This window comes from Echeneis naucrates, chromosome 4, assembly GCF_900963305.1.
Source record: "Echeneis naucrates chromosome 4, fEcheNa1.1, whole genome shotgun sequence".
Taxonomy (NCBI): domain Eukaryota; kingdom Metazoa; phylum Chordata; class Actinopteri; order Carangiformes; family Echeneidae; genus Echeneis; species Echeneis naucrates.
Window position 1 is genome coordinate 6,092,942 of NC_042514.1, and position 26,859 is coordinate 6,119,800.

Sequence of the window (26,859 nt, forward strand, 5' to 3'; positions counted from 1 at the left end):
TTTTTTTTCCTATCTTCTTTTCGTCCGTCCTTCCACTCAGGGATGACCTGGAGTCCCACAAAGCTCACTCGCAACAGACGTGGCAATGGTTTCCAAGAGGTCAGTGTTATCTAAACAGACCCATTGGGCTATTTGCTATAGCACCCTCCATCAGGCAGGAAGCTCTGAGGAATCAGCCCATCACTTCAATCAGCCACGACGGCATACAATGAATTTATAATGGCCAGAGCTGAGCGAGGAATGAAATCAGATGAAAACGGTGCGAGAGAGAGAGAGGGACAAAGAGGAAGGAAGGTTGGGGAGGACAAGAGAGCAAAAGATGGAGAGCGGGACGGCGAAGCAAGCGCCAGAGGAGAATTCAGCTGCTGTCTGTGTCAATGGCCACTATGTGGGGGAGTGCGCTGTTTGTTTGTGGTCCGAAACAAACAAGTGATTGTTGAGAGTGAGGAGATGAACTGTAACTGTGTTTGACAGTAAACTGTACAATATGTGTGTACGAGATGTAACGTGTTCATGTGCGCTCTACATGCCTTTGTACTGTGTTTTTGTTTGGGTAAACATGCATACAGTAGAAACTACATGATGCAGTTCACATGCATGTGTTTGTGCGGGTGAGTGAATGGGTGTGTGCACTTATTTGTGTTCATTGGTCTGTGTGCAAAGAGAAGAAGTAATCTTATCGCTGCTCAGAGGGTTAGTACATGTGACAGTAGATATATACAAACCCTTGATCAATATCTTGATAGATTGTCAGATAATGACTCTTCAGGCAGATATGGAGAATTGCTTCAATGTGTATGCTTTCCTGGCTCGTGTGCAGACGGCTTGGCTGAAGGCCACCATCCACAACTCTTGGCCTGAGTGCTGATCCTGGTCCAGTCTTAGTCTGGACTGACTGACTGACTGACTACAGCAGCCAGTTCTTCCCTCCCCAGCACAGCCTCTGCCCTTTGACCACATCAACCAGTGCAATCAGACTCATCTCCCTGTCTTCTCTTATCACCTGGAATCAAACATTAAAAGAGGGAGGGAACCCGAGTTACTCATAAAGTCAGAGAAATATGGAGACCGAAGGGGGAGAGCGACCGATAAAGACAGCGGGAAGCAGAACTCAAATTAAAGATTGAAAGCTGAAAATGAGGAAGCAGAAGACTCAACCATAGGCAGAGTACCTGACAATATATTTTAAGGTGGAAAAGGGTGAAATAAAAGAAGAGGGGGGAAAAAGAGAACAAGTACGTAATACCGTGCCACTTTGCCTCATCCTATAAGCTTTTGCTTCCTGTCTCTCCAAGTTTGGTGTCTGAAGCAAGCGGGGCGGAGTTCAGCTGTAAGCAAACAGGCTGTTTTACGAGTACCATTCTGCAATTACCTGTTACCTTGACTGTCGTTGTTTTAAGAGCGGCCTGGCCTTGGAGTTACCTAGATACACCTGGAAAAGAGCGATAAAAGGGGCTGGGGGTGTTAGAAACACAGGGTGGAGATGAGCCTCTATCTGAGTGGCCACAGTATGGCCCCAAAACTCCATCTGTCTGTCTGCTGTGCCACGGCTACTGGCGCCCGCAGACACACCCCGCCTGTCTGTCCTTCTGCCTACATGTCTGTCAAAACGTGCGCTCTGATAAAGCCAAGTTGTCTCTGTAGTTTCATCAGCTGAGCCTTTATGTGCTGTTTGGCCCAGCCTCTCCTTCATGTGCCCAGACACACACACACACACACACACACACACATACACGCACACACAGCTCAAGATTTCATGCAGGTGATTTGCTGATAGTGATGGATAGGAAAATATTTGATGTCCCCAGCTTGGCCATTTAACATTCTCACCCCGTGCTCTGACCTTAAAGAGTTTGCACGCATGCATCCAGCGTGCATGAGTTTCAGTATGTGTACGCATTTTGCTCTCACGTGGCTCTGCACAGTGCATCTCTGTATGTTTGTTCACTTAGCTTTTAGCCCCAGTTAGCTGCTCAGACCCCCACAAACACTATCCAGACGTGGATGAAAGTACACACACACACACACACCATCCTATTAGTAGAACTTACCAGAGCCCATTTGACCTCCACCTTCTCCCTGACCTCTAGTTTCATCCCTTGAGAGAGTGGGCCAGTATGGTGAAAGTGTGTGTGTGTTTGTGTGTGTGACAGGATGGGGGGCTGACTGACTGTCTGACTGTGAGCAAACACTGATGGTCAAACACATGGCCTCCTCCACCCCTCGTATCCATCCTCCTCCTCTCTGCTTCCCCCTTGCCCTCCCTTTCATTCAAATGTAGTGCTTTTTCTCAAAAATTTGTCAATCCTAAATTGAATGTGGACTTAAAAAAATCATCAACACTCTGATAGAGCCTCAAAACATAATATTTCAAAGCAGTTTTTGTCTTCCAGCACGATCTCTCAGCGATTTCCTCTTTCAAAAAAAAAAAAAAAAGTATTTTTATTACGTCCTTCGCTAGTGAACTTTGGTTTGTTTCTCTGTTACAGTTGGAGCTTGAGTGGAAACTGCAGACATCAAATTTCCACTTTGTAAATTTCTATAGATTAAACTTTCCTCTAAATCTCTTATCTCCAACAATCAATTCGCCATTTTTTTCCCTCACCACTGTTCCACAGAGCCAAGACGTTAGCTTCACCATCCAGATTGGGTGAATTTTGAATGAGGAAAGAATATCTGCTGCTGCAAAGAAAATGGTCTAAGTTAGAGCAAGGAGAGCACTCTCTTTGGAGGTTTTTTTTTTTTTTTTATTCTCCTCCATCCTCTGTTCTTCAGCAGACAGGGTCTTCTACTGAAAGGGAACAATAAGGTTCTTAATCAGCAGACCTTTCCCCCCTTGCCAGTTCCTGGGTCAACTGATGGCTCATGCTGCTTTGAGGCAAGTGAACGGCATAAAATATATGTTTATGAAAAGGAGAATTAATCGCAGTGGGTATCTTTGGATAAAGTCATATTTGTTTTTTATACCTTTTCTCCAGCTCTGTCCAGAAGGGCTTTCATGTGGCTGTAATTACCATATTTCATTAGCGTGTGGAGTGTCACCGCTGGAGCATCAAAGCGGTTGGCTCTTCGCATGTGCAGCAACCACTGCCAGGGAAGTACACAACTATCTGTTTTTTTCCCAGAATAAATTCGCCCGCGCCTGTTTTTGAGTGCACTCTCTCCCTCAAGCTGCTGTCGATATCAAAGAGAACCCATTCCGCATGTGAAGTGCCCCTTGTGCAGAATAATAAAGCAGTGCATCATGGCAAAAAACTGTGAAACACAACACTCTCACCACCATCCCTCAATACACACACAAGGACACACACACACACACACAGGCACAGACACAGACACAAGCACACATGGTATTCCTCTCTCCTTTGTACCTACTTTACTCTCCTTGGTGCACGTTCACTTCTTCTACCTCTGCACTCAAAAACAAACTATTTTGCGCTACTTTATGTTGCATGAAATATAGAGTGAATACTAAGATATATGTGATGTGTGTTTACTTTCTCTTATTGTGTTCACAAGTTTATTTCAAGCACATCTCATACGCAATGTTTTATTTGATAGTATTTAAATGTAACAACTTTCAGCGCTGAAGCTGGGATTATTTTATATTTTTTTGTCAGTAAATCTTGTGTACAAAAGAGAGAAATTAACAATCCACAGTCTAGGGCCATGTTGTTCATGCCCCTTTGCCCCAAAACCATAAACTCAAAAAAAAAATAATAAAAATGGCATGCTTTTGCTCTGAGCAACATATTTCTTTAGTACAAAGTTGGTGTAGTTTTTTTTCCCTCATCTCTTCTAACTAACGCAGCGTAAACTTGGAGCTGTGTCCTTGAGCTTACTCTGTGATCCCTGCCAGACGACGAAAGAAAACTTCCATGAGTGAAATGAATTTTTTTATCATCTGAGGATTGATTAAAAAAAATGGAAATTTAAATAATCAATTTTTTAATCGTCGTTTCTTGTTCTATTTCTGATTTAGTTGTAATTATCTGGAAGAGGTTCGGAGTTATATAAAAAAAAAAAATCAAAGCACAATCCGATCCTTCTATTATGAACAAAGCTTATATTCCTTCACCAGATGCTGTTCGGCCTTGGAGACTTGCACCTGACCTGTGTTAAGTCCTCAAGGCTCAGTCCTATGGCTCAAGGCTGCCCACCATCAAGAGGACTCAGACAATGGGAGAGAATAATGTCTCAACCAACACAAACATAGAGTTAGTAGAGCTCACCAAACAGCACCGCTCTGCCTCTACTATCAGCAGGATTATCTAAAGGGAGAGGAGATATCTGCCCCGGGGCTAAACACACTTTTGTTTTCCCAGAGAGCTTTATGGCTGCCCAGGGCGACTCAGAGAATCAAAGCTCTTTGTGAAATATGGGATAATATCCACACACACAGGACATGGTTAGGGTAGACAGACTGTAACACATAATTACAGGTCCAGTGTTTTTTAAAAGAAAATGACATTTTGTAAACATCCTTCTGCGACATTCAGACAAAACCGCTGCTCCTTAGGTGGCTTTTAGGGCGCACATGTGTGGCTACAATAGATCTGATGGACTGAGAGGCAACGTGTTGCTGTCAATGTGACAGTCATCTTTCATCAAGTCATCTTTTGTCATCAAACTCCTGTGTGTACTGCTGCTGTGATCAGTGTGTGAGCTGCAGTTCAATAATCAAAGCAACACACACTTGAAATGCTCTTAACAGCTCCAGCTGCCTGTGATCGATGTTCACCTTGGCTCCAGTGACTTTCACTCTCTGAGGTATTGATCAAAGATGAGGCTATGGTACTGAAATGTGAAAACATTGCAGCACTTGTGTGTCTTTGTGCCAGTGTGCGTTTCTTCTTTTTGTCACGACTCACATTTCCACATGTGACGTGCACATTGTAAAGGGGAAGATCCGTGCCAATTCATGTAGCTTCAAGGTCCAAGACTTTGGAGAGATCTTAATAAATGCTCACTTGTCATGCTCCCGTTTCCCTCTTTCCATCTTTTTTAGAGACTTGTTAAAATCGCCCTCATGTCCTCTCAGGGCAAAAATAGCAATTTGATTTGTAATCGTTTTACTGGAGATTATTTTTACAACTTCCTGTTCTCCTTTCAGTCTCTTCAATGGGTCTGAAGCCTGATCCACTGCAGGCCTCCTCAGGCCCGGTAAGCCTTAACGTTATAGCCCCCCGTCTCTCCCTTCCCAAGGCACCCAGGCCAACAGGGAAGGAGATGGAGGGGGTAGGGGGGCCAGCCCGGGGGTGCCTGAGGTGTATGGAGAAACCAAGGACCTGCCACATTATATGCTTTAACATGACTGGCAAATCCACCATGGTTAAACAAACTTAACCTTCATTTGTGAAACGGTGCAAATCAAAGGGCAAAAAACGACTTGTGCAAGTAATTACCACCAGGGGAGAGCAACAGGGCAAAGGAAGGATGGAGGGAAGGGAGGTGGGAGGGAAGAGTAGGATGAGGTGGCGGTGGCTGGGATGTGGGGGCAGGGTGGTCAGTCTCAGGGACAGCTAGCCGTTAACAGGTTGAATGGAAGGAAATGGGAATCATTTAAGGTGAGGGGCATTTGTAATGAGTTTGCTCAGAAATTGATTTTCCACTGTAATCTTTTATTTATATGCAGCTGGCGGCATGTCCCCGGCAAAGGGAGGGTCAGCCCTCAGAGCGCCCTGTCAAGGCCCCCACTCCCTCAAACAACACCCCAAAGCCCAGGGAAAATGGTATTCTAGCTAAGGCAAATATTGTCCTGTCTTGGCTTAAGGGGCGAAAAAGCTATTTGCTCTAAAAAACTTGCTCTTCACTATCTTTTCACAGTTTAAGAGGGCACGGCTCTCCTGAAAGATAAGTGTAAAGTGAAAATGTGCTCCGTAATTATTAATAATGTTCAATTTGTATTGATTAGAAGGAGTTATTTAAAACATTTCAAGAGGTTTAACCATCATCTTCACCGCTGCTACTCTAAAGCTATGTGGAAATTATACTTATTGCACTTTAGCTAGAGTTAACCTTCCATTTGCTTCATTTTAATTTGTTTGTAGCGATTCATTTTGTCACATCAATGAATTAGTTCAGTCTGAGAAATGTGTTTTATTTGGATTTGGCTCAATTTATTTATGCTAATCTTTTAAGGTAGTAAAGATTCATAATTGTAGGATTTTGTAAAATAATATATCTCAGAGCCACAAACTGTATTGAATATTTTTTTTATAACACTTACCCTAAACTTACTTTATTTTAAAGCAATTGGTTTTAAAAAAGGATTGATAAACCAGAAATGAAGAAAACTACTTTTATTTGTTATTGTGACCTCGTGTGAGTCATTCTTAATCAGTCATCATACAATGGTTACAGAAAACATCCTATTTTAAAGGAGTTCAGAAATGTAAAATTAGGTTTTTGTTTTATTGATGCATCATCTGATTAGGATGAGATAAACGCAACCAAAACAAAAATGTGGTCAGAAATTTTAACCCTTTGTGTGCAAAATTACAGATTTATAATATATGTAATAATACATAAATATGTAATAATTTAGTTGACCCATATTTTTTTTATGGTCTCTCTCTAACTAAAATATGCAGCCTGCTAAATTTCAGTCAGAATTACAGGTACCATCTTAAAATTTTCCACTAAATATTTATTCAATGAAATATTGCTTGGATTTTTATTTAAGATATTTGTTTATTCATTTAGCTGGAAATATTTCTATCTAGACAATTTTTTTCCAAATCCAAAAAGTAAAATGTACCTGGTTCTGTGCAGGTCTTTAGGCTGCAGCCGCTGGGCCTTTCATCAGTGTTAACTGATAAAACAGAGTTTTTATGTGACTCTAGCACCTTTTAGTGGCTCAAGTATTAACTACAGCTGAACAGTGTCGCTGTCAAAGGTCAGTCTCTTTTAGAGTAACACAAGAAAAAAAATGACATTTTATACCAGTTGAAGAAGGGCATTATATTTGCACAAAATAATTGAACAAATTTATGTTTTCACAATCACAGTTTCTTGGGATCTGGTCGTTAAGCAGCTGAGTTGGAGCTCCTGAGCTGTCTGTCTTCATATTAAACTGGTGACAACAGTCACATTCATGAAAAGATACTTTACTGCATATTTCGTCGATATGAGAATTACAATAAGCCAATATTACCCATGTCCATTCTCAATACGTATTCAACGTGGGTTTGATTTTTGTTTCCTCACAGACTGACTGTTTACAGTTTAATTTGTTGGCAATGGAAAAGAGGAGCTAAAAAAAAGACATAAGTTCTTAAACACCATCACTTCTTCTGCTAAAAACCTTAATTCACATGTTGATGATAATGCACATGTAGTGGTGCCAGGCATTAATCACTCCTTACATCATGTTTTTCATGCATTTTTATTGCATTTTCTCTCCTCCTGCTCTCTTTCTCGCTCTGTCCCCCGTCACCACCGTTTTCCTCTCTTTCCCTCCCCTCCTTCTCTGTGCCTCTCTTTTTCCCTTTCTCTGAACCAATCTAGGCAAATGGCCACCTATCCTGAGCCGGGTTCTGCCAGAGGTTTCTGTCGCTTAAAGGAATTTTTTTCTTGCCACTGTCGCCAAGTAATTGCTCATGCAGGGATTTGTTGGGTCTCTTTAAATAAGTCTATAAAGAGTTTGGTCTAGATCTGCTCTATTTTAAGTACCTTGATGCAACTCTGTTACGATTTGGTGCATATAAATCAATTTGATTTGATCTGAAGTTGGAGTTGGATCTGAAGTTTCAGACTTGCTTCTGGTATCTTCCTCTGATTCAAATATTTCCAATCCAATATTTCAATAACGAATGCTTTTCAGCAGAAGGAAAGATATGCAGTAGTGGTTGATTGTTGATTGTTCTTTAACTGAGTGGTGCTCATAAAAAAAAAAAAATAGCCTTTGCTGTAAAATGCAGATTCTCCATGCATCAGTTGGCAACAAAGCAGATTTAAAATGTGAGGTGAAAAGCCAGATTGTGAAGTTGTGCAATGTAATAACGTCCTCTAACTAGTCTAAGTTGTGTTTCAAATAGTTACAAACTTTGTGTTTTGTACTTATGACTTATTACTTATCATTTTCTTTACTGTGACAGGGTTAGTTTCCCCACGTATGTGTTTTTTAGTTTTATCCAGCAGATGGCAGGTTGACATTGTCTGTTGCACCACTAACCTCTTTTGCACTTCAGTCCACCTTAAATACCATTAACTTGAAAGTTATGTTTTCAGTGTATTATCTATGGGTATTCACTCCATAACTGTAAAAGCCAGACTAGCTCTTCAGTCACGAATATCACCGACTGCCTGCCTGACTGAGGGAACATATTTGGACAATTTGTTCTTCAGCTGAATGCCACCAAAGGTGAAGTTTTCTGGTTCGCTAGATATAAGGAACTTTTTTTTTTTTTTTTTTTTTATCCAAACAAAACCCTTTTGCAAACCTGGTAAATGGCTGAAATGTGTATCGGCGAGGCAGGAAACAGCTCTTGTCAGTCAGGAGCTGTAAGAAAATGAAGTGACTCTTCCAATACCCACAGAACCTTTTTTATGGTAAATAAACTATATTTATTACATGTACAAAAAAAAAAATACACACAAGGAGTCAGAAGATCCAGCCATCTTTATCGATTTATCTGGGGTCGGGTCGCAGGAGGCAGAAGATAAATGAGAACTAATCAGAGTAGGACGGAGGAAACAATCACTAACTGCTCTTAGTCACATTAAAGGAAATGCAGCATTAATGGTGTTCTAATGTTTAAAGTGATGATTTTATAAGTAAATACAGCCCAAATCATACTACACACTTTGTCTTTAACTTGTATGTGTGGAATTTTTGTCAAATGAGGTTTTAGTATTTCAGTGTCACAGCTTGGAAATCTCTTGTCATTTTACATGGACTGCTAATGGGCTGTGTTTCAGTCATTATTATTCATCATTATTATTTCAGTCATTATTTCTTACATGTTTTGTTCCCTAATGACATTAAACAAACACATAAACGTGAACAGTTTGATCAAGCATTTTGACCAAACATAGATTTTCACAATGATTAAAGCAAGATATTAAGTACAAATTCTATAAATTCTAAACTATATATTGACACATTGACTTTTTATGTGTTAACAAATGTTTGTATATCAACAGACATTGACGTGGCACACATTTCATCCACAGACAGTTTATTACTCTTGAGTAATGACTCAAACTATCATGGACTTGATTTCATACATAACAGGAACATAAACAGATCATGCAGATGGAGCGAATCTGTCTTTTGACACTGCTGGCTCTGCTTATGAGGCATCTGTTGATTAATTCTGTTTTGCTTCCAGGACTTTGTCATAAACTTCAACCCGCCTTATCTGTCCGCTGGAAAGAAAGAAGTCTTGAACACTTAATTACTTTACAAAGTTTATTTTTTCATTTTTCCTCAAAAAAAACAAGAAAATATACTCTTTTCTTCCAGAAATAATAAATATACAACATTTCTTTATGAACAAAATGCACAATTTACAAAAGTGGCAACTGAGGACTCAACCTCCTACACAGTACTGTTTGACTGTATGCATTCAACTCATTTATCACAGAGTTACAGCTGTTATTAGTATGTTCTAGTCTTATCATTTAAATCAGTCATATTTATCTGTCCAGTATTACAGTTTTAATTAGGTAGACTCCACCACGCACACTCCTCAAATCTATTAGTGTCCATTTTGCTATGTGCTTCTTACTCACTCTTAATACTTCCATGAGGTTTGAAGACTCCACCCTGTACATTACAGCACCGCCTGTTCATTGCTTGTGTTGTGGCTGAGAGCTTATTCCACACTGTTTTGAGACTAGGCAATAGGCAGGCTGCAGCTGAGCCGTCCTCGGTGGTGGAGGCTGACAGCAGGGTTGTCCCACCTCGAGATGTCATGTCCTGACTAAATGGTTCCTCCATCTTATGTCTGCATGTGCTTGATGGTCAGTCCTCGTTCATCAGGTACATTCCACTGCTCTGGGATTGATGCAGTACTGTCTTGAAGTGTCTGTCTGTGCGATAATGCCGGCTTGTGGTCAGGAGGTAAACAGCATGTGTGTCAGCATCCAGGCTAAAAGACACGACAATGTGAGTGCGCTGTGGACCGAGGCTGGCCGAGCTGAGCTCGGACGAGGTGACGTGGAGGGAGGTGGACCGGGGTGCCGCTCTGTGACGTAGATCAGTCTGCGCTGCTCCTGATGTGTCAGAGGAGGCTCCACTGTCACGTAACCATTGATTATCCTCACATTAGGTGGTGTGGTAGTGCTGGAGATAAGGGGGCAGAAAAGTCAGGAAAAAATCAGCTTGCAATACGTGACGGTCCTTCTTTTGCTGTGACAAAGCAAGTTTTTTTCTTTTTATTAACTGTTTGTTATGAAAGCCTCAGCAGATATGTTACTTTATAGATCTGACGGTCAGCTGGTCATAACTGATATCTCACCCTTCCCCGATGCGGACCCAGAGGTCGCTGAAGAGGCGAGGTCTTCCGTGGCCGCGCTGAGCTTTACGTGGCCGTTTGTGTCGCCCAAACTCCTCCAGCTGGCTCAGGCTGTCAGGAAGCAGCATGTGAGGTAGCTCCTCATCTCCAAGCCCGGGGAGGTTTTCTGGGTCCTCCAGCTCCAGCTCTGTCTCTGACGCACTGGTCTGCCAGCTTGTGGGAGACGGAGTGATCGTGTCTGCGCTCTCCTCGTTGGGTCCTGCTGCTGGTTTTTCAGCTGGTTTACTCCTGGAACAGGATAGAGAAGATACTTGTCATGTTTTGAGCAGCTAAAACTCTTAAATGTATCATTAAAACCTTTTATTTATAGATGAAAAATAAGCATCTTTTTGTTTCTCAGGTCTCTTTCACATTTCTTCTATGTCAGTAACGTTTCCTGGAAAGTATGTTTGCAGTCTCTGACCACTGTACTGGCTTTCACTTACAGTCCCTAACTTCAATCAAGGACACGAACACACACATGATGTCTAGCTCTATAAACACCATACTGAGTGGCAGAAATACACAGCAGGCAACGTTTGAGGAAGTTATAACTCTTGCGATGACCTTATAGCGGCGTCAAAACTGACATCTGTCCGCAGACCACCCAGAATTACTTTTGCTATGCCACTCTTCCACTGGCTACTCATACTTTCTCTGCTCCTGTTCTTTTCCTGTAGCCATGGTGGGCATTAAAACTAAAAGGTGGAATGTCACAAACAACCTCTAAAGTTCACTGAAGTAAGCATATTTAAAAAGACTCAAGTAGAAATATGCAGGAGCAAAACTTTGTGCGTCAATGTCAAACTTTCATCCTCAACATATGATGGGCTGTTTTACTCATGTTTTCCACAGCTTGAACATAATTAGCTTTGTCTCTGCAGTCATCATAAATTTAATGGTTTGCACTTCTACTACAGATTCTCTGCTTCAAAAACACCAATGCAGGTCTTGATGGCTCAGTTAGGGTGATGATAGCTCCAGGCCTGTGGTCAAGCTACTGTGGAGCCAAACCCAGCTCCAGTCTGCTCTGTCAGTCAGTCATATAATCACTCTTTAAGACCTTTTGCCAGTCAGGTCCAGACTGTCCAGGTCTGAGGCTAAAGGCTTTCATAAACACCTCTCATGCAAGCAATCTTGTGGTGTTTTTCCTCGTCACATCACCTCGTATCATGAAGCTGAAAGTGCCTGTGTGCATGCACACTTTTAAGTGTGTGGTGGCGTAGTGTTGGTTGTGTGTGTGTGTGTGTGTGTGTGTGCGCGCGCAGGGCATACACAAGTGTTTTTGACCACAATATGTCAGTCCACTTGTTGGCTTTTAAACCAGAACCACTGACGGAAGCCCACAGCTCTGCACACAGGGTGGAGGGAGATAGGGTGGCTCCCTTTACAGCTGTAATTTGTAGTAAGAAGTTTGTAAAAGCCTCGGCTGGATGAAGGGTCGGGATGCTTTTACTACTTTTAAAGAGATTCCCCTCGTTGTGCCTTGTTTTTCCATTTTTGCCCTGACTCAAGTGCCTGTTGTTAGTATTTTATGGGCTCATGGATCAGCCCCCCAGGTGAGGGGGGAGCTGTTCTCTGCCAAAGTGTACATACACACGCACAGACACACACACATGCAGGCATGCAGTGTGACAAAAAGAGGGATTGTGGAGGGTTTTTTGTGAAGAAATGCGGCAGGATAGAAGCCAAATCTCTGTGAGAGGTGTGCGAGTTTGCAGTCCGGCAGCCCTGCTCCTTTGGCATTGTACATCACTCCACTCACCCTGAATACAAACACAAGTTGTGTGTGTGTGTTTACGTGGAACGTGGTACCAGTGGCTGCCGAGAACAGGCAGAACCACTTTGCAGCTTGGCAGACAGGAAAGAGTGGAGGGGGGAAGGTGAGGGAGGTGGATGAACGGTCTGAGAATTCCTGCATAGCTTGGCTTTATGTGTTGCAGAGCGCAGTTTGAACAGAATCTGTCAAAGTTCATAAAACCGTAGCATCATCAGTCTGATGCGAACATGTAATCATGCTCCTCTTGCCTGTTTCCTTTCATTGTCTTGTCAGGTTTAGAGGACTCTCATAGTTTAGTCTCTAAGTGTAACCTGCGACTGATTACCTGCACCAAACAGTCCAATTCTCATGATTTGATCACACTGGAATTATTTATACTCCAAAATAAAAATAATATGTGCTGTCAACAACTTTGAGCAACTTCAGCCTTTTTTCCCCAGTAACAGATTTGTGTTTGTTCCTATGTAGCTATGCTGCTTTAATGAAATTACATGCTGTGTCATTGGTTGCACTACAGTCTTCCCTGCATACTCACTCTGGGACTGTCTCTTGGTGGTCAGAGGGCATGTGGACGATCTCGTAGCCCTCCTGCCTGAGGATGTCCAGCACACTGTGGTTCCCCAGGAAGTGACCTGACATTGGACGAAATGAAAAGACAATTCAAATGCAAGTTTATCCCTCATCTACTGGACCCACTCACTGCTCTGTAATCAACCTATATTGTGGGCACTCAACCTCCTGCCTGCCCTCCACCTCTCTCTTCCTGTCCTTCACTTTGTATACGGTTTCTTCAATCTAACATCAAACATGTGTGCCACAGCACCACAGTGATGAAAGCTTCTTTTTTTTTTTATTTCTCCCCATCAGCCAAAAATACTGTGCATCACTCAAACCAGCAATAAGCTGTAATGTTACCTGACATCACAACCCAACAGAAGAATTCATATTTGTGCTCATGCATTTACACAAAGTTCATACACATGCAAAATTTGCACTCTCTCAGGAATTCATTCACACACACACACAGCTCACAGCTCTCTCTCCCCACGGCTTATTAATAACACATTGACAATATTCCAGCCTCTTGCTTGCTTTTTGTCAAGGCCCTCTGCTCCCACTCAGCTGCTCACCCACCTCTGCCAATTTTATCATTATAATGTTCCTGATCGTTCCTGAAAGTCAAAGGAAAAGAGCTCGCGGAGATACACTTTCTTGGCAGCCGAGTTCAAAGGCAGCATGGGGATAGGCTGCAGAGTGAGAGGAGACTTCTAACAACAGTGTCGGCAAGATCACATGGGATTACACAGAAGGGAGAGTATGAGCTTTTGACTGGGTGAGGGCTGGTGTACGAATTTGTGTGTGCTTGTGTGTTGTTGTTGTTCTATATTAATGCAGACCAAATATCTTAAAAAGTACATATTACCTGTCCATATTTCTGATGCCACACAGCAAACCATACTAACAGGAAATAGGAGTTCAAATTAAATCCCTTTAAAAAGAAAAATAACACAATAATAAGTACTGTATGGCTGGCACTGCTGTTCAATCTGACAGTCAATGCACCACCTCAGTTGCTGGTGAAATATTTCTATTTCTTCTAGTTATTTGACAGATTGCCAGACATTCATAGTAGCACTGGAAAAGACTGGTGACCTGTTCACTTTTCATTTAGTGCCTTCTACGGTTTAAAATTCAACATTTCTTCCCTCCAAAACAGTTTCTACTGCCAAATACACTCCAAAAAGTCCACACATGCCTGCTTCACTACCACCAAGAATAATTCATCTTCTCTCCTCTTCTCTGACATTCTTCTCTCTTTCTTTCATCCCCTTCTTCTAACACTGCTCCTTCAGAGCCTGCATGCTGACAGATTCAGCCACCCTCATATCTGTGTCAAGCAGCTATTTCATTAATTTCTGCAGGCCTTGGCCGTGGTGGGGGGGGGGGGGGTCTCCTGTGTGTTAGGCCGGGTGTGAGGTAAAGATGTCTCTTTTGTGTTAAGATTTGATTTCCTCTGCTCTGCTGTCATGAATGGGCAGAGTGGTCTGTGTGTGTGTGTGTGTGTGTGTGTGTTTTTATTGGTTTATTTGTTTGTTTGTTTGTGTGACAAGATTGCACTTTTCCTTCACAGCCAGAAGACAACCACCTGGTTTTCATTTCCGAGACACACCTGCTGTAAAGTTAACGTTCTTCAAATGTTCAATCTGCTGAGTCGTCTTTTCAGTATAAACTCCACTTGTTGTTTCCAGAGTCTTGTAAACATGCACCCACTCTTTAAACAACCTACTGTAGTTTTGTCTGCAGCGCAGTGCCCAAAATGCCATGAATATGCTGCAGACATCTGCACCCTTACACACATAAACACACTGCCATTCTCATGGTGAAAACCACCCCTTGTCAAATTTTGGTAACATTCATGTTTGAAGTTAAATTGCGAGATTGTGTGGTTCTCCATGATTTAGCCCAATTTGTCAAACAAACAAAGATGTTTTTCTGAGTTCTCAAAATCCGGTATTTTGGAAAAAAAAAAAAGCTTAATCACTAGCTTTTCATCTGGCATCAGTGATGTGTGTATTATATTGGTTCTGTTTATTTTTGTGGTTCATCTCTGTGTGTGGGTGACTGACTTAGTGCAAAGGTAATAGCTCTTTCCCTCCAGATGATTCTATGTGTGTGTGTCCGTGTGGGAGGCTGAGCTGGTGAGTTTGTGGAGTATCCAGACAGTAAACAGTGAGTTCCTTCTGAAGCAGAGAGCAGGCCCAACAAACAGCTCCATTAGCCAAGATGTAATGAGAGGTCAGGCGACGCCTAAACGCTCCCCTGCTGCATGTAGCACACGTAGGCTGACGCCTCTGGTGGCACACTGTAAAAAAAAAAAACAAAAAAAACCCTCTGCGTAAAATTCTTATTTACATTTACTAAAAGCCGAAATCTGTGCCGTGCTGTAAATTCACAGTATACTGAATATTCTTTGTTATTAAAACACCATAATGGAAAATGGACAGCATGACCTTGGCTTAATATGGAGGAAGAAAAGTGTTATTGCACAGATAAAATACTTCTGTTTCTTTTTCACCGTCGTCTCAAAGCCATATCACCACCATCTGCAAATTGTGTTGATGCTTCGCAGCTGTGAGCGGCTCCTCTTTTTCCTTGATTAATGCTTTTATGGTAATGTTCAGGCACTCTGAGTGCCTGGTTATGGATTAAGGAAAGATCATGATCTTTGTTAGAAGGAGGTGCTTACTTAAGATATTTTAATGAAGAAAGTTGGAATTAAAGTGACACAGGGTTGATTGAAACAGCCTATTTCGACTGTGCCCTCAGCACTGACACATTTTTAAGGATGTGTGCTGACTTATATATACAATTATCACTTTCCAGTATGAACCACATACTCACAACCTGATTAAAATGGATTTGTAGAACTGAATCACACCTCAGCTTCAGCATTCATCATCGTTTACGTCAAAGTGTTTAATCTACCAAGTGATCTGCGGCTAAACTGAAGACAGAAGTAACATTACTTGCGGTCTAGTGGATTCAAACCACATAACATTACACAACAATCCATTTTCTCTTACCAATCTGCTCTTATTACTCTAATGAAACATGCATGGCTGTCCTTTCCAAAAACCTCCACAACGGTTTAGGAGGAACTGTGACTTTTTGTAGTGTGCACATTACCTTTCAGGGTGTTTCCCCTCCTGTGACTCTTAAGAGCAGCAGAGTTAATGACCCTGTTACTTTTCTGTTTAATAACCTTTCCGTCCCTGATTTCCACTTGTCTTTCATTGTTTCCTATTACCACTTCTTGTCTCCAGCCTACCTCTTATCTTTCCAGCCGTAGTCTTGTGCTCTGACGCCACTTTTTGTTAACTGGCTGTGATTTTGTTTCTGGCTTCCATCCTCTAGTCTGTCAAAAATTTCCTCTATGTAAGAGATAGGTGTGTGCTGTAAAAATAGGTGTTGCATATGTCTGACTGGTTGCCACCCATGCTCGACTCCAGCCATGTCAGCACCTCTTTTCTCAAGTCGAATCTGTGCCTTCACTTTTATTTCTGTCTTATTTCTGTACTTCAGACTCGGTCTCCACAGCCTTCCCTTTATGCTATCTTTCTCTGTTGTCTGTCTGTCTTTCACTTCCATCCTACATCCCTCTTGACAACTTTCAAATATGCAAAGAGAAGCTGGTAATAGTGCAGGAAGACAGAGGAAAATGGATATGCAGGAAGAAGATTGTTATTTTTCAGTTTTTGTGCAAACAAATGTGTTCACAATTATATTGTGTCAACAAAGTTTCAACTGATATGCAGTAGTGGTTTAAAAAAAATCCCACATGGCTTGAAAGAGACCACCTCATATGAAAATTGCACAAATGCTAAAAAAGGATGAGAACAAAAACAAATTTAGCAGAAATTTAATGGTGGTGAATAAAGAGAGGGAGGGAGACAAAAGCGATACATTGACTGGATTGAGGGAATGACTAGAGATGGAGAAAGAGAGAAAGGATGGAGGGAGAGTGTGACCAGAGGGCAAGCTGGATCGCATTGACGTATGCCATCCATCCAGCCGGGATGCGTGCTGGGTACTGTTGCTACATCAAGGCCCAAATAAACACAAGCTGTTGCCTCCGAGCCATTCGAACAAGGGTTGAAAGAGAGAAAGCAGCGAGAGCGAGAGGACGCGGTGATGACAGAGAAACCCAGTGAAGAGAGAAAAACCAAAAAATCCAACTTACCGCTTAATACTTGACATGGGCGTGTTCCTCCTGAGATTTATTTTGAAACAGGTTCCAGACTGAGTGCGTACACAGACTGAGATGATGAGGGAAAATTCCTCTCACATGTAGCCATGAGAACCATGTGAAGGGGTGTGAATAAGGACGTCGGTGTCAAATGAGTGACGAATTCAAGGAAAAACTAACATGCAAAGTATTGGACCACCATCAGCCATTGGGCCGACTTTAGAGCTCATTTGCAATGACCCTGAACTCTGCTGGACTGATGACCTCCCAAAATACAGTATATTAGTGTGTATTTTTGTTAGTGCTACATTACGTACCATAATTACCTCATTTCAAGCTAAAAAAATAAATAAACACAATGACAAAAGTGTAAAGTGTGGACTAAATGTGTATTTATGTGCTCTGACAGAAGCTGTAACGGCTATCATGCCCGGCGAACAAGTTATTATTATTATTAGCTAACTATTTTTAGCTTATTAGCTTCTTATTAGCTTGTTTTAAACTACTTCTACTTCTTTACTACCTGACAGCAGTAACTTGGTATTATTTTTATGTACTTAACTAATGATGGGTCACATTTTTAATTTTTTTTTTCTTCTTCAGTTTGTGAAGATGTTGACTTTCTTTTCTGGCACATGTAGCTTTAGCATTATATTATTTATGTGGGCATCATATACAAGTTCAAAACACTTTTTCAAGGTTTTCTTTATTTAAGTGATAGAAACAGTGTTGTCCACTAGCATTAGCCTGATAAAATTTGCAAACAAATGTTAGTCCTAGGTTGGTGGTCAGAAATGAGAAGCGTAAAGTTTAATGAATCTTGCGACAGTAGCTTAGTAAGAAGGCGCTCATGGCAAATGAGTTTATCCTGCACATACTTTTCAAAGCATTTAGTGACTTCACGTTCCTCGTGTGGAAGCATCTGTCTTTGGTGTAACTTCATTCAATTATTCAAGTTTTTCTACAGATTTAAAATCTAAAATACCAGACAGTGTGTGCTTCTTCCTTTCATGCGTGTCATGAATAACTGCATGCATTTACAGTATACGTGTTGTATGTGGGGAAAGTGTCTGACTTATCCCGTGAGGTGCTACTGCTCATTCCTTGAACAACACATGAGTAATGCAGCAAAGATTTTAATAAGCCCAGTATCCCCGCGCCTTGCTGTGCATTTCCATTTACAGCTTTACAGTACTGGGATCCCTCTATAAATCGCACAGCGGCCTTTGGATTAGCAGAGCAGAGCTGGGGAAACAGCTGCCCGCGATGTTTCAGAAATAGTTGAACTACTGCCGTGAAAGCAAAGCAACGCTTTCACTTGACGTGTAAATCTAAATCTAAAGTTGGTGAATTCCACCTCTCAGTCCAGCTCTGGGTTTGTAGAAAGGGAATAATGGCAATCTGGAGTCCCCCCCCCCCCCACACCCTCCCACATCTCTTACTCATTCCTCATCTCTGTAATGACTTCACTTCCTATGCATGCGTTACGAAGTCTGTCTGTCTCCCTGCACCACACTGAGGTGTTATGAATGACAGCTGCTGATGGGGCTGCTCACGTCCAGGTCCTGGTTGACGTTCTGGTCAAATACTGAGATCAAGAGAGTTGGGAGGAGGCCGACTGCTGCATGCGGTGGGCCTGACACTGGTCCATGTCAGAAAGGCTGGAGGCAGAGCTCAGTGGTTTCAGTGTTAGAAGCTTTAAAGTGATTCCCAACATTTAAATATTTAGACTGTATGAACTTTGCTGTTTCAATGTGTTAAGCTCTTAGAAAGAAAGTGCAGAAAGTGGGTGAGGTGAGGGAAAAACAAAAAAGCACTGAGGCGGAAAGACAGTGGGATGAAATAAACGCAAGATGGGAGGTGAGCTGAGATGAACCTACAGATGAAGCTACAACATTAGTGTAAATTTGACTGCATTGTATGTTTTTATTCCTGTCTGCTGTGGCCTGTCTCTCCCTGCCGGGGACAAGAGGAATATCAAGAACTGCTAGTCCACTCATTTCTTTCACACACACACACACACGATGGAACAGGCCCTGGTATCCTCACAGATCTGCCTCATGGGGGCCTCTCATCTCATCTCATTCTTGCATCATCAATTCATTTCCTGTACTCCACCCTTCAGTTTGAGCTGCAATTGAGGAGGAGGCACATTTAGGTTAGGTCGAGTGATCCCAATTTCCTTTCCTAACAAATTGTCACATGCATATCAGCTTGTATAAACTTTTTTTAAAGGTGTTTTTTTTTTTTTTGCTGTGTGTGTGCATGTGAGACTATGTCAGTTTGGTGTGTGTGTGTATGTTGCTGGCATATCTGTGACAGACATGTGGCCCATCAGGCGTGAGTGTGTGTGTGCGCGCGCACACGTGTATGTTCTGGAGTGAAACCAGTGTTTCTCTGACCCTGAAGCCAGCTGGTTTTCATTCCTGACGTTTAATCAGGACATGATTTACACCTGGGACAACAGGTGAATACAATTAACCGCTGCGCAGGAAAAGCAGCGGTGCTATGGATCCTAAGAAGTGAACCATTGTATTCTTGTATTCTTTGGTCTGCATTCTTTCTGCTGTGTGCAAGTCGATTTTAAAGCTCCAGAGATCAAAGCAAACTCGACTCCATGTGTTTATGAAATGTAGCATTAAGATTATTGGCTCTAAATAAACTATGAGATGTTCTTTCACTTCCTAATGAAGTGTGTAATCTTTGAACAAGCTAATGAGCTGGACTGATTCAATTAGAGCAAAGAAGCCAACCAGGCTTAGCTAAGAGTTACCATAAGAAGATTTCCACGCAAACTCACAGTAACATTCCTGAACACTGACAAGGAGGCCTAACCTTAAATGGGTACAACACATCACCAATGTGTTCCTCCTCTTCTAAAAGTATGTGAACAAATATCCTAAGTCACAGGCTCATATGGGGCAGAAACAAATTTAGAGTTAGTTTTGTAAATTTGATTTAAATTCACATACAAAAATAAGTTTATTTTCCGTAGACCTAGCTTTTTCTCCTTTTAAATAGTTCACATTTAAAGATGCAATGAACCTGTTCTGAGTGCAACCTGGTAAAAGCTGTACACAGATATACAGATGTCATTGCATAACAGAAGAACTTTATCAAAGGAACCATTTAGAAATGAGCCTCTGGCTGTTTTCTATTATTGGCATGAAACTATTACAGCAAGCATATAAATGTGTGTGTGTGTGTGTGTGTGTGTGAATGTGTGCTGCTGGCAGAGGCATTTTAACTTTAGCTGACAGTGAGGCAGGATGGACCAACTAAGTGCTATGTGATGACACACATACACTATCACCCTGAGGCAAACAACACTGATTCCTAAGCCAATCTACGCTCTTGTTAAAAATAAACTTAAATGTGTGTTAAGTCAAAACTGTCAGTCGGATAGCATATCTCTATCTGTCTTGTCTGACCATCAGAGGAGAACACATGGCACACATACACAAGATTTCCGCTGTGTGTGTGAAGGAGAAGACAGCATGAAGCAGAAGAAACACAGCCAGACGGCAGCAAGGGAGGGTGTCAGTTTATTAAAGGCGAGACAGCACCAGATGGAAGGGACAGATAGAGAGTAGTGGCTTAAAACAAACTGATTGGCGAGCAAATCAGCAAGACAGGTCGAAAACAATGGAAGTTGAGTTGAAGACAAGCTGGACTGTTGGCAAACAGAGAGAGAGAGAGAGAGAGAAGGATAGACAGACAAAGAGCTGAGGAAAGCACTGAGAGAGGAAGAGCCGCAGAGACAAAGTGACATGCGTGCCAGGCAGGCTTTCTCCCTCAGTCATCACTTCAACACCACAACACCACAAATGACTGCAAAACACATGGCCCAGCTCTGCCTGCACAATGGGCCATTATGGGCCTTCGCAGCGGCGACGTACGCACAAAAAAATCAGCTTTCAGCAAAGAGATCTGAAGTGGCTTGAACTTCTAAACAAACAATGGTACATGTGTATTTTTGACAGCAACTACCCTTTTCTGCGATAAATATCTCCACGGATCATATGACTCTGTGTCACAAACATACACAAACACACGTGCAAGTGTGTGTGTATGTGTAAGAAGTGGTGTCTAGGCCGTGACAGCGTCAGGAAATTCCATGGGATGTTTTCAATAAAAGCTGGCAGCGGCTGCCAGAGAACTGGCAAATGAAAACCTGCTGAAGCACACCACAGAGCTCCAACCTCCGAGCCTCGCAGCACGTACCAACTCTACATCACAAAATGACAACCCTCTGTTTTTTTTTGTTTTTTTTTTTTAAAACAAAAAACAACAACAGCACATTAATTTGTGTGTGTGTGGCTGAGAGGAAGGGCGACAGAGTAGTGAGTGAGTTGTGGAAAAACGGATTTTGTCTGTTTACAACTGCAACAGAGCGAGGCTCCAATGTGTGTACAACGCTCCTGCCAGCATGTTTTTCCCTTTAATGCTATCATCTGGTGTTGCTGTGTCATTCTGTCCAAGGGGAAACTGTGATGCGTTCACTTGGCCGCGTGAAGAAAGCTACGTCATGCTCCACTGGGTGTCTGTGATTGGCCCATATTACATAATGCTTCGTAGTAATAGTGAACAGCAGTTACCACAGTGGCATTTAGGAGCAGGATGAGAGACTACAAGGAGGCACAAGGGAAAGATGAAGGAGAAGCCAAACAAACTTTTTGATATATATTCACTTAGTAATATAGTTTTACTCACTGCAGCAAAAAAAAAAAAACTTTGAGATTTTTTTCCTTGTTTTAAATCTTTCCACCATGTAAGCCTACTGGCTGTAGCTCATATTTATACATTCATGTTCATGAATGTGGTGTTAATGTGAAATCAAACTCTTGAAGGAGCATATTCCACAAAATGTCAAATGCTGATTTATTCTTTTCTTTTTCCTCTTTTTTTTGGCTCGGTCAGCGTAGAACGAGGAGCTGTTAGCGAGCTCGAACCTTGTATAAAATTTTTGGAATCTAAAAAGTATAAACCGATATATGGAGCTTGCAGTGAACTGTAGAATTCACCATAATGTATAATGCCGCTTTAGACCGTCAGTATCATAAAATCTTGGCCCAGGCTGCAGTCAGAGGGGAAGACTGCTCAGTCATACTTTCTTACTGCCAGGAGTAATTCACTAATGCCTGCTGGAGCTCCTTCCCCTCTGTACTCTGTATTAATAACTTGCTGGTGAAAGTGAAGAAAATAACTCTGTTCCAGCACGTACATGTGCACGCAGATGTGCACAGGATGGAGGAGAAGGGGGCAGCGAAAAAAGACAAAGAAATTTCTTTCAGCGTACATTTTGCACATAAAAGTACTTCTTCTACAGGAAGGTGTAGGTGTACGGGGGGAAAGGGGGAGGCTGGGAAGTAAGGTGCTGAGCTGAGATGGATTTCCTGCCTGAACCACTTTATACACACGTCGTATAGTTTAATTACTCTCTGAGAAGAAGAGAAAAAAACCCCAAAAACTCCTGGATCAGACTGCGACGTTGGTAACTCTAGAGGGCCTTGACCTGTGTGCTGCCCCGTCTCTTTCCCGACAGACCTGTTTTCCTTCGGCGCTCTGGACAGACTGGGAGCGAATGGTCCAAAGCAAAGGCAGCTAGGCCATTAATATTTATCTGTTGCATGGAAGGAATGTAACCTGATAAACACAAAACAGCCACCTGACAAACACAAAAAAAGGCACACAGAGTATTTTTGTAACACAGAAGTGTCGTATATTGTGCCAGGGTCCAAAACTTCTAAAGCCCATCATTATGATTATTACGTTTTACAATGCATGTGAATGAGCCATGTGCCTTCAGTTACACACGCCACATTAATGCGACTTTTCAGATCTGACCATAAAGATTGGATTTTATGTGATTACATTATTAAACACCCACATTCAATTTGAAATTGGCTCTAATAGATCTCCCCAGGTTGTATTTATTTTAGGATATGTCTGGATAATTTTAACCCTCACACCTCCAGTCCTTTTTATTTCTCTTCATTACTCAAAATATGCGCTGTGGTTAGATTTTAATCACACTGTGAGAATAGCTCATTCACTCTGCATTGATTCCAGAGTGGCTCCCAGCAAATCTTCAAAAGCATCACGAGCAACGTCTGATTTCTGGGAGTCCAAGCCGTCACTTAATATATCCTGGCATCAATGGATGATAAAAATTTCATGGCTGGTGACGGCCGGTGGAAAACTGAGACCAGCAGGGACAGTTACAGGACTGTAAAGACGTGAGTCAGCGTCCCAAAGACAGGACTGAGGGAGGAGAGGTAGAAAACTTTGTGATTACAGCATTTGAGAGATTTTATTAAGCCTGGTTTATTAAGCCTTTTGCGTCTTGTTTTCAGTAAATTTGCATCTAGAGACACACATGGCATTTGTCAAATGAACACAGCAGTTGGATTGGAGACATAATTTCAGTCTAACCAGTGAAATGCATTTCCTTCCTCAAAGAGTGTGCCTTTACAAGAAGATAGAAACTAATGGAAGGGGACAAGCTAGGCGTGGCACTGTACACTGATGTAAAGCTGGATTTACTGTCACTATCGAAGCACAGTGGGCATAAACTCAGTCAGCTGTATTGTGTACTGTGCAGTGGCAAGTTATGGCCATTAAATTATGAACATTATGAGGATAGTTTCATTGATTTTCTCCTTTCTACTCCCTTGGACGCGTGTTTAATGACTTCCACTGCACAACTGTTGCCGATCACTCAAAAGATTATTATCTTTTTTTATTATTTGGTTATAGATTATTACTGGTTTGAAATTTCCATTTCACTGTGACATTTTTTTTGTTTGTGTTTGAGCTTCTGAGTTCTTGTATGAACCTAGAAGGCGGTGACGATGTAGATAATTAGCTGCTGCTGCATTAAATCAGACTCTAATTACATGCAGATTGGGGGCACACAGTCGAACGAACGTGCCACACAAACTTCTCTGCTCTTTCAAACACATGCCTTCTGCTCTGCCTTTTACTGAGATGTCTGCGTTTACTACATGCGGGTGATTACTTATAAAGAAAAACATTATAAAGTATGTGCCCAAGTACTGCAAGTATGAATCCAAGTGCGTGCATGTGTGTGAGTGCGTGCGCGTGCTCGTGTTTATGCAGGCTATAACTGTAATGGTTCTTATCACTTCACACCAGCTGTCACTTCTCTCTCACACAATTCCACAGCCTGTAGGTGACCGGACACACGTGTTCACCTCCCTCCCATTTGGCCAGGTTGGACACACGGGGAGGCGAACACACAGCTGCTTTACTGAAGGGCAAACGTTTTAAAGGAGGCCAACTTGGAAAACACGAGACCGCACGAGGGCAGATTTTAATAGTAAAATGCGTCTGTCTTTTTAGGCCAAACAAATCCCATGTTGGTTCACTTTGGTTTCCTAAATGACACAAATTCACAATATGGTGTTAATAATACTGAAGGCTGACATATATCGCTCTTACATAAACGGGTTGCATACCATCATACCTCCATCCATTAAGAGCTGCAGTCTGTGTAATGTCACCTGGGAAGGTCTCAGACTCAGCCACTTGTTTATCCACACAGGATTTCTTGGCTGAACACCGTCCTTTCCTCAACACTGTCATTCCACACACTCCAACAGTTTTACAGATATTCATATTTAGGATCCCAGTAAAACTATTTGTGTTCTCAGGAGAGTCTGGTGCAGGCCTCAGTGGTGACATGGGAGATGTTTTCACTTTCTCTCGCTGTCTCGATCCAATAGGACTTTACTTAATCATGTTTCACAAGCTTAATTTAATATTTACCGCCCTCTGTGCCTCAGTTTGAACCGCACTCTCATACCCCACAGAGTGCTGGAGTATTATATTGTTCCTTTTTCAACTTGTATAAAGAAACATGCCTGTTTCACGTTCTTGCTTGTCTTCATTCTAGCTTCTAGTGGCTTTCTTAGCTGAAACAGTTGGCCTGGGTTTATTGGCTTTCTGAGGTTCCCATTATTAGAAAATTTGTAACACGAGGAGGATGTATCACGAGCCCTTTATTCTTTATCGACGTGCATTTCAGCGAATTTTTTAAATGTATTTATTTATTTTTTTAAGAATTGTTTAAACCTTCATTGCAGTAGTAGTTCACGCACTGACTTTAAATGTTCAGACACAGAAGTTAGATGTGCAAGAGTGGCCTTGGCCAAACAGCACAAAGAGCAGAGGGAGCAAAATCAGCTCAGAGGAAGGAACCAGGCATTCAGCATTAATCATAAACTGTGGTACACATACGTGCATGCACGCACTCTTACACATATGCACACTGGAGGCGGTACCACCCATTTTCAGATGCTCAAACACAGACACACAGTTGTACAGTAAACAGACTCACAAACACCCACCCACCACCTGTTTTTGTGGGCAAACATACTTGTGTGCATATGTTGATATACACACACACTTCCCTCAGGGCACACTACACCATTCAGGAAACATTAGCAGCATTAGCCAGGAATGCTAATTGAAACAAACAGCTCATGGTTTCTTCATTTCTTAGGTGGGAGTTGGCTGTAATTGAGACTTCTGTGTGTGTGCACGTGTGTTTGCGCACTTGCACAGACACAGATTTGTTGAAGCCAGAGATCTGGGAACCATTGTACGCGATTATTGTCCTGCTTTTTCTCCAGTTGTGCTTTCAAACACAAAAGAGAGCTAATTATTCACCATAAATACATATCGGCGCTGACAGAATCAGTGTTCCAGACCACAGCAAACATGATCTCTCTTTCACTTCACAATTACATGCAAATACACATTCTGAGCCCCAATCAAAATGTGTTTGGAAAGACCTCATTTCATGCAAAATAGAGATTCAGGTTTGAGTTTCTGCTCTGGTGGGTTCTCACATTCTCTGGCCTCAAGTTAGAGAAACATCATCTATCCAGTAGGTCAAAGGTCAGCTAATGTAGCCTTTCAAAGTGTCCCAAGGGGAGAAATTGAACCAATTCCTTCACATCTTTCATGTATTCCAGAGCTTCTTACCTGCACCAAAAGCAAAAAAGTATGTCTGGTTAGGATTCCTCTGCAGCAGGGCGGCCACACGGCGAGCCATTCGCTCATTGCGCTTGTAGATGAGTTCCTGGCGGAAGTAGCTGTCAATTTGCTGGGCTGTCAGGCGGTCATGTGCTGGCAGAGAACTGTTGATGAAGTGAGGCAGCTAAGAAAGAAGGGGAAAAATGAATAACAAATCTTGATTTAGAAATCCCTTGTGGATGAAAATCTATAGCAGAATACAAGTTTTAAGTGTACATCACACACACAAGAAGGGAATTGCATTGAAGAAATGGAGATGGAAAGAAAGGAAAGGACTGAACAGGGGTGTTGGTTGCAAACTGGTATGAGAGTGTGCCAATGTCAGTGTGAGATCTGGCAGCCGGGAGTGTTTGGGATGTGACAGCTTGACAGAAAATGAATAATGCCAGGTCGAACTCAACAGGCTGGTAAAGGAAGACGCATCAATGAATGGGGGTTTCGAGAAGGAGAAAGAAAGTTTCAACACTGTGCCACTGTTTGTCTGGGTGCACTGATGTGTTTGTACATGTGTGCACGGGCAACTACAGAGGATCCTTGAGTGTGAGTGTGTAAATGCGTGTTTAATTGCAGTGTGATTTATTAAGAGACTGGCAGCGCGGAGACAGGCCATACTGGCTCTGTTCCCCTCTTGGCTGCATCAGTAGATTCAACAGGCTGTTAATCTGAGAGGATGAGCAGGGATCTGTGGTATTGTAGTGGGGATTTGGCATCAGCGGCTTAGCTGTCCAATTCAGAAACACAACTAAGCAAGCACACGTCTGTCTCTA

General features: G+C 42.1%; 1 protein-coding gene across 1 annotated transcript in view; it reads right to left on the bottom strand.

Annotated features, from left to right (window-relative positions):
* Positions 1–9,401: 9,401 nt before the first annotated feature.
* The window catches only part of trabd2b (TraB domain containing 2B), a 58,550-nt gene continuing 41,092 nt past the window's right edge, over positions 9,402–26,859 (bottom strand). Inside the window, exons 4-7 of the mRNA XM_029500312.1 lie at positions 26,042–26,216; positions 12,818–12,914; positions 10,467–10,751; positions 9,402–10,291 (exon numbers count right to left, since the gene is read on the bottom strand). Of these exons, the coding sequence (XP_029356172.1) occupies positions 10,063–10,291; positions 10,467–10,751; positions 12,818–12,914; positions 26,042–26,216 (786 nt within the window). The 3' untranslated portion in view covers positions 9,402–10,062. The remainder of the gene's footprint in view (positions 10,292–10,466; positions 10,752–12,817; positions 12,915–26,041; positions 26,217–26,859) is intronic.